Source organism: Amblyomma maculatum, chromosome 9 (assembly GCF_055883805.1).
Source record: "Amblyomma maculatum isolate TAMU_Amacu chromosome 9, ASM5588380v1, whole genome shotgun sequence".
NCBI classification, from domain to species: Eukaryota; Metazoa; Arthropoda; class Arachnida; order Ixodida; family Ixodidae; genus Amblyomma; species Amblyomma maculatum.
The window spans coordinates 77,244,858-77,253,422 of record NC_139352.1 but is presented as its reverse complement, the minus strand read 5'-3'; the positions used below and the strand labels follow the sequence as shown (position 1 = coordinate 77,253,422).

At 46.5% G+C, this 8,565-nt stretch overlaps 2 protein-coding genes across 2 annotated transcripts in view; one reads left to right on the top strand and one right to left on the bottom strand.

Annotated features, from left to right (window-relative positions):
- The first annotated feature begins 61 nt into the window (after positions 1–61).
- LOC146179493 (uncharacterized) lies at positions 62–5,193 on the top strand. The gene is made up of 2 exons (XM_084579112.1): positions 62–217; positions 566–5,193. Exon 2 carries the CDS (start codon positions 733–735, stop codon positions 5,188–5,190), a length of 4,458 nt encoding a protein of 1,485 aa, XP_084435238.1. The 5' UTR covers positions 62–217; positions 566–732; the 3' UTR covers positions 5,191–5,193.
- The window catches only part of cno (adherens junction formation factor afadin), a 47,196-nt gene continuing 43,821 nt past the window's right edge, over positions 5,191–8,565 (bottom strand). Inside the window, exons 23-24 of the mRNA XM_084579111.1 lie at positions 7,638–8,057; positions 5,191–6,720 (exon numbers count right to left, since the gene is read on the bottom strand). Coding sequence (XP_084435237.1) covers positions 6,379–6,720; positions 7,638–8,057 — 762 coding nt within the window. The 3' untranslated portion in view covers positions 5,191–6,378. The remainder of the gene's footprint in view (positions 6,721–7,637; positions 8,058–8,565) is intronic.

Below are 8,565 nucleotides of genomic sequence, written 5' to 3'. Positions count from 1 at the left end.
CGCCACAGTGGAAGGATGTGACCATGCAAAAATATTTGCAAGGTTTTAATGCCCATGCGGCCATGTCATGACCTCATATTGCTCATATGTCATGTCCATGTTATATCCATGTCTTGTCTGTGACTGCTGACTTCCAGCCGGTACCTTGGCCGGTGTTGCGAGCACGCCACCCGTGTATGCCTCAACCTAAAAAGAAAACAAGGCCCAAGCACTCTCGGTCGGGTACCTTACGACCTTACGTCTTATCCTGGAAAGCTTAGGCCGTGCCGCAGTTGTACATGTCGCTCGTGGACAGCCTGATCAGAACAAAGAAAATATGAGGCGGTGTCTGTTCAGGCACCTTTATAAGGTATCTTATGCTACTAAAATGAAGGTTGAGAGAATGGGTTGGCGTTACCAGCTTGAAAGCCCGCGCGAAACAGTGCATAAGAAGTTGCCCACGATATGACGTCTAAATATGCTGGGCAAATTATAAAGAAACGCATGCTAAGCAAACATTACGCCTAGATGTGCTAATAGTGTGCACTAACTGCCAAGGCTAAACACACATTCCAATTATTTGCAGCCCTTCGGTGAGATCTAAGAGGACTGCAAAAGAACAAAGCGAGACAGTTGGCTGTGTCTGCTGGGCAGTGCAAGGCATCCTCAGCTTCCTGTGGAAGGCTGTCAGCTTTGTGATGACAGCATGCAGTACGGCTGCTATCAGGCTCGCCAAGTTCTGCAGAACACCGGATGCAATCCCTTCTTTCGCTCAGTCACCATGCAGTCCAGAAGACACTCTTCCAGCAAAGGTCAGAACTTATACCAAGTGGAAAGCACACTTGTACAGCCATTGTCTGCCCTTCGATGCAGGAACGTGGACTGCTGGGCACATTGATTGCCATCCCAACAAATCTGTACACACGCACCAAGGGCTTGTTGGGAGCCTCACGCCTTTACGAGAATGGAGATGCCAGTCGCCCCCTGTTGAGCAATTCCGAAGAGGCTCTTTCCTCTGATGCTGAAAGTGCAACATCCGATGAAAACTTGCTTTCAGAACTAGCACCCTTGGACAAGCAGCCTGCTTTTGAAGATCAAACAATTATTAAAGCTTATGAGAGGGCAGATTCAAGAAACAATATAGAAACAGCTGCCGAGGACTTTATTACATCTGAAAGCTCGATCATGCTATCTAATCCCAAACAGAGCAGGCTCACAAATAAAAAAAAATCGGAAAGAAAGGTAGTTCCCCCCAGAAAGAGACTGGTCTCTGCTACAAGAACCAGTACAGAATTGATGCAACCAAGTGAGAAGAAAACCAAGCACAAATCAGAAACACATTATGCAGATGAGGAAAGAATTAGGCAGCAAGACAGTATTACTGGAGGTCCCACTAGACCTTCAGTGAGGTCATCAACTGGACTTACACATGTGAAAAAAACTGACAGTAACTCAGGCAAAGGGCAGCTTTCAAAACTGCAAAGCCAGAAAAACGAAGAAGTGAGCAGAAAGGGTCAGCAGTGGAAAGCTCCGAGACAAAGAATGGGACCATTGCAACTGAAAGAAGAGTCGAGTAAAAAGGATTCTATAGTCAATCAAAAACGCACAGGGTCACAGAGTGACCCATTTGCAAAAAAAGTTACACCAAAAATGCCTGCACCAAGCACTACAGGCAGGAAACCTTCCACTGATACCAACTCCACTTCAAGACCAAAGGACATTCTCTCACATGGGTTAGATGGCAAGACTCCTGTCAAAAAAAGCTCCACAGTGGATAATCCTTCAGAAAAGGAAAGTAGTAGTAGTGTTGTTTTGGAGCTGCCAACACACCAACCAGCTTCACAAGGTGGTCAGAAAGGCGAGTTAAAAGATAAGGAACTGAAAACTCCTTCCAGGAGAGCTGCACGGAAGCACAGTTCTCCAGGCAATAAAAGGAATGGAAAGGATGCCACAGAAAAGAGCATGCACCAGCTTGCTTCACAAGGCCATAAGGAACCAGAAAAACGAAATGAATCAAAAGCTGCTTCCAAAAAGAAGGCTGGCCAGAATGGCAAGTTAAAAGATAAGGAACTAAAAACTCCTTCCAGGAGAGCTGCATGGAAGCACACTTTTCCAGGCAATAAAAAGAATGGAAAGGGTGCCACAGAAAAGAGCATGCACCAGCTTGCTTCACAAGGCCACAAAGAACCAGAAAAACAAAATGAATCAAAAGCTGCTTCCGAAAAGAAGGCTGTTCAGAATGGCGAGTTAAAAGATAAGAAACTAAAAGCTCCTTCCAGGAGAGCTGCATGGAAGCACAGTTCTCCAGGCAATAAAAAGAATGGAAAGGGTGCCACAGAAAAGAGCATGCACCAGCTTGCTTCACAAGGCCACAAAGAACCAGAAAAACAAAATGAATCAAAAGCTGCTTCCGAAAAGAAGGCTATTCAGAATGGCGAGTTAAAAGATAAGGAACTAAAAGCTCCTTCCAGGAGAGCTGCATGGAAGCACAGTTCTCCAGGCAATAAAAAGAATGGAAAGAGTGTTACAGAAAAGAGCATGCACCAGCTTGCTTCACAAGGCCACAAGGAATTAGAAAAACTAGATGAATCAAAAGCTGCTTTCAAAAAGAAGGCTGGTCAGAAAGGCGAGTTAAATGATAAGGAACTGAAAACTCCTTCCAGGAGAGCTGCACGGAAGCACAGTTCTCCAGGCTATAAAAAGAATGGAAAGAGTGTCACAGAAAAGAGCATGCACCAGCTTGCTTCACAAGGCCACAAGGAACCAGATATAGGAAATGAAGCAAAAGCTGCTTCCAAAAAGAAGGCTGTAGCAGCACCAACACCCATAAATGAAAAAGACAAGCAAGAAGCTGTGAAGAAACTGCAAGCACGTAAACCAGGTTCACAAAGTCAGAAAGAATCTGCAAAGAAAAGGAAAAGCACTTCTGAAGAGGAAAATACAGAGCTACAAAGTTCAATGGATGACAAAACAAAGTATAAGAAGGTTGCTGTAGAAAAGCAACCCACACAGCAACCACCTTCACAACACCACAAAGAACCAGTGAGGAAGAAGAGCCGGAAAGCTCCTCCTGAGGAGAAAAAGGCAGCTGTACAGATTTCAGTGAGCAACAGAGATAAGCACAAAAGCGCTGCAGAAAAGCAACCTATAAAGCAACAAACTTCACAAGACCATAAAGAACCAGCAAGACACAAGAGACATAATGCTCCTTCTGCAGAAAAACAATCCACGCAGAAACCAGCTTCACAAGACCAGAAAGAACCAGCAAGGCGCAAGAGACAGAAAACTCCATCCGAGGAGAAAAAGGGACAACGAAGGTTGGTGCGAGAGAGAGGCAAGCATAACAGGAGTGCCACTGAAAAGCAACCAGAACATCAGCGAACTTCACAAGACCGGAAAGAACCAGCAAGGCACAATAAACAGAAAGCTCCCTCTGGAAAGGAGGCTCGAGCGACATACATATCCGTAAACGATAGAAATGATAAGGGGGGTCCTATCAAAAAGATGCAAACACATCAGTCAAAGCAACAAGACCAGACAGAGCCAGCAAAAAACAACAGAAAAGCTAAAACCGCTTTAGATGAACAGAGTTCTACAGATGACACTGAAAAGCGAGGGGGTGGTACAAAAATATTGCAAAAACATAAGTTTACTTTACAAGATCAAGAGGAGCCGTCAAATGAGGGGGATTCAAAAACTCCTTCAAATGAGGAGGATATAGTTGCAAAGAGTTTGGTGGGCGACAGAGACATGCAAGATGAAGGCGGAACAAAAAGTTTGCGGACACAGCAGTTACCGCCACAGGACCAGAAAGAACCACCAAAAAATGAGGAATTGGAAAACCCTTCCGAGAAAGATGTAGCAGCTGATCAGCTAACAATTGATAAAAAGGAATGTAAAAGGGGTTCACTTAAGTCTAGAAGCGGTCATTCAGCACGAGGAAAAAGCAAAGGAATAAATGTTGCTAAAGCTACAGAGAATTTGGATTACAAAGCAAGCCAAAAAGCTGCAAGACAGAATCCAAAGCCAGTGTCACACCAAACTAAGCTACAAAGCTCACAGGACCAGCCGACAATTCAATGGCCTCAAATCATCTCTGCACGCATTGACGGCTTTGGTCCAGCTGCAATGATTACAGCTGAACGGGTTCAAGACGGTTCACAGCCCAGAGTACCGCCGAAAAAAAAATCTCTCCTTAACGCTGTCCACAAAATTATGGAGGCATGTGCCAAATTGACGCACCTACTCGAAACTAACAGCACCGACACAAGTTCCACCTTCTCCCAGACGGAGGAGTTCTCATCCGTGCCTCTAAAAGATTTAGCTAACACCTCTCAGCTCCCTGGCAATTCATTTTCCTGGTCAACTGGAGCTGCTGCCATGACACTTAAGAAACATAACCCCCACAAGACACCGTCAGTAATTCATGATCAAGCCACTCGAACTAAAGACAGAACAGCACAGTCCCGAACTGTATTGGCCAACTACTCTGGTCTTCTAGCTCCACGTGTTGACCACACAAAGAAACCACAGCAGGAAGAGGCAACAAATAACTCTGAGAAAACTCCTGAAGTGGATCTTCCAAATGTCAATGTAACGTCACTTGTCCAGCTCCTCGAGAAGAAAGCTCAGCAACAAGGCAACAATAAACCTGTGTTTCCTAAATCATTTTTCAGCCAGGGTCTAAGGAAGGATGGCCAAGAACGACCGGACAGCACCAAGGGTGACCACAAAGACAAGCCGTTGCCATTTCAGCCTACAGCAACATCCACCCCCGATAAGTGTCCAAAAGAAACATTGCAAGTGGACCTTCCAAACAGCAATACACACAAAATTCTCCGGTCAGGTACGCTCGAAGACGAAAGTCCACTAGCTACACCCATGAAAAGTCCTGGAAACCTTTCACGGACAGGCCTATCTAACAGCCCTGAGAAACCCCTGCAAATAGATGTACCAAGAAACGTGACCTCTCTGGTGCAGCTGCTTGAAGAAAATGTCCGACAACAACAAGAAAACAAACAGACCTCTCTGAACTCTTCTCCTAAACCAATAAGCACATTGCATCAAGGAACTGCAGGATATTGCAGTACTGACATAAGTGACAAGGTGCAGTCTCCAAACAGCCAGGACGATCCATCCTGGCCATGTCAACGTGTCAGAACTGCAAGGTGGCCGGTGAGCCCAGGTGAATCAAAAGACACCGCACAGTAATTTCAGGTAGCTCTTTTATTTTGCAGCTGCACAATAATAAAAACAGGCACTCTGGTAACATACTAGTGTGTGATACAAGGCAAGAACTTTTTCTCGTGCTTGGCATTTTGCACAATAGAGCAAGACTCTCCAAGACTCCGCAAGTCCTGTGCCTTGGGAAGTTTCCACTCTTGATGTATGTGTTAGCTGCTCTCAATTAGCCGCGCTATAATATAAAAGAGGCACTCTGGTGAAAGGACAACATACGCGACACGTGTTACAGGACCACAGGAAATGAGTAAAAATGTGTTGGCCCAACAGCCATTGTGACTTGCTGACAGCTTGAAATGAAAACTCTGCTCTTGGCAAAGAAAGCTCATTTAAAATTTGGAATGAGTAAACAAATAAAAAAAATACTTTGCAACAAAGTTCTCATAACAGTCCCCAACATTTGCTTCTAAAAGTGAACAGATGCTGACAGTCATGCGCTTCGCTTGAGTAAATCAGCTTTTCGCAAGGTCAAAGATTAAAAACAGCCTCCATACCAACGTGATTCTTGACTAAAGGCACCCTTGTGGCTAATGACATGCAATGCTGCCTAGATGGCAAGCCTTGAGCTAAATGATAATGACAACTGCGAGCGCAAGTAAGTCTTAAAAACAAACTCGCCAGCCACAAGGAGGAATAACAAGCTACAAAACGAGTCCACTAAGGTGGATGCAACAGCAGTCATATCTCGCTGCATCTTGAAGCTATGAGTTCATGCAGTTGGTGAAAATAACATAACAGTTGAATTAGGCTTTCTCTTCCAAACACTAACTTGAGTTAATCAGAAGCACCCAACAGCAATAGAGTGTTTGCATCAAGCTGTAAAATCCATTAGAGTCCACAGAAGAACATAGAGGCGGCAAAGTGCTCCGTGCTTTGCAATACAAAACTCACTTCGGTCTGTCAGCACAGCATATAACAGTGGTTCTTCAGAAGGCCACAAATGTGATAACACGTCTGCTCCACGCTCACTGGAAAACTTGTGCACAAGTCAATGAAAACACAGTACATGCAGTGGACAAGCGTTCGGCACTTTGAAATACAGAATTCACAGTGGTCCATCAGTGTGCCGCGACATTGTTCTGCCCTTTGCACTGCATTACTGTGGCATTTGATTATACACAACTTCTTGATCGTTCCTGGCAAGCTTTGCCGTGCAGCTCAGCGGTTCGGTGTGGGCACTCCATTAAGAGTAGTTTCAATCTCGCGCTGTGCCCGAGAGATCTTCATCTTATCCCTCGGAGTGTGCTCCTCGCCTGTCTCGCGAGCAAACATGCGCATCTTCTCGCGGAAGGTGAGCTTCTCGGGTCCGGGCGGTCGACTCGGCTGCTGCAGGGCGCGCTGGCGTTCGATTCGCTGTCGGGGATCGCGGTACACTTCCTGGGCGCCGATGACGCCTGGTGTAGAGGCTACCAGGTAACCGCCTGGTGGAGCGTTCAGCACGGCATCAATATCTTGTAGGGTGTAGCCTGAATCTTCTTCCTCTTCCTCCTCAGGGCACAGCTGCGGAAATAGAAATCCATGAAATGAAAAATGTTCTGTGACCTTGACATTTACCATGCCCTACTTACTAGCAGTGAACTACATCAAACATAAATCCATCTATCAGGCACTGAAACCTCCCATGCACACTTCAGCAACCGGAAAAATTTTACGTAGGTCGGAGCAAAGTCATTATTAGCATCATTATTGGTAATGCTAATGACACAAGTTTAGTACGGCCACCAAGGCCAGGATTCGATCCCGCATCCTTGGGCATAGTAGTCAAGTGCCCTAACCACTGCACCACCCCGGCGGGGTACTAATGACACAAGAATGGCCACCACATGCCTTTCACTCTATGGCAACTTTACTGCTGGCACCGAAACATAGCAGAAGAAAAGTAAGACAACAGCCATACTATTTTAAATGAGGTCTCTCTGTTTCCTCGCAAATAAACCTTTTAGAACCTCTGCCATGTAGTAAGTTCCATTTGTCATCATCATAGCGATGCCACATGCTGCTGTGCCTCTTGCATAACAGTTCTCTTACTTACTGTAGCAGCCACCTCGGCTCCTTTCTTTATCAAGGAATTCCACGCAGCAAGCAGCGGCGACAAGAGCTGCCGCTACCTTTGGCGAATTCTTTCAATGCGCCTAGTGACAACAAGGTTCAGAAAGTCTAGGCCAATCAGGCAGACACTACACGACACAAAAGCAACTCAGGCTATGGGAGACGACAGTGCAGGGCCCCGGAAATTTTGGCCGGAAATTTTGTCACACAGAACACGAGTGCCTTGCTTTTTACCTCCACCAAACAGCGACCTGCTGCCTTCTTTTCTCAAAGGATGCTAACCTAGCCAAACCAAACATTTCACAAGTTTAGAATGCACACAAAACCCAACTGAGTGTAGCCACTCAGTTGATGGCTAGTACACTTGCCTCAACGGGAGGTGCTTCATTGAAGGAGACCTTCTTGGAGGGTGGTGGTCTGCGATCAGGCGGAGGTGGTGGGCAAGCCGGCAGCGGTGGAGGCTGGTCTTCGTGCTGGTCTTCAAGCTGCTGCTGCTGACGCTGCTGCTGTTGCTGCTGTTGCTGCAGCTGCTGCTGGTGTTGCAGCTGTTGTTGGTGCTGCAGCTGCTGCTGCTGGTGCTGTAGTTGTTGCTGCTGCAGCTGCTGACTTTGGTACTGCTGCTGCTGCTGCTGATGTTGGTGTTGGTGTTGCTGCTGCTGCTGTTGCAGTTGCTGCTGCCGGCGCTGTGCTTCTCGGAGCAGTTGCTCTTCGGCCATTCGCTGGGCGGCCAGCTCCTGCTGCTTGCCGCTCTCCTCCAGCCGCAGCTGCCGCAGGCGGTCTTCTTGCTCCTGGAAAAAACGCCAACGAAACATTCTTTTTCACAGAGTTCACGGCTACTGCTGCTCACCAACTTGTGGACAGGCAGCAAGAACACTGCTCGTGTCACTAGAGCACGAGTAACGCCTCGACACGCGCTCCTTCCATGCGTTCGAATGGTCACCCCAGTCTTTCGCTCTTCGCTAAATCTACCGCACTAGAGTAGACTCGATTAAGATGTATTTTCAGATAAGATGAACAATGTGAGACTCTATGGCTGGTTTCCCATAAGCCTCAATGTTAAAAAAAAGAAACCCACTTTTTAAGACGAACTGTCATCCTCTGCTTAAGACAATGTCAGCGGCAACACCGGAATATAGAAATCATGCACAATGACTACTTTTGACAAAAGCAGTATAGTTCAAATGCATGTGACAATCCCTCCTCCATTCCCTTCCACTCTCTCATCTAAAAGAAGGTACCCGAGTTGGCAGCTCCTTCCGTGTCCGGTCATGCCACCTGCCTATCATCACCTGCCCG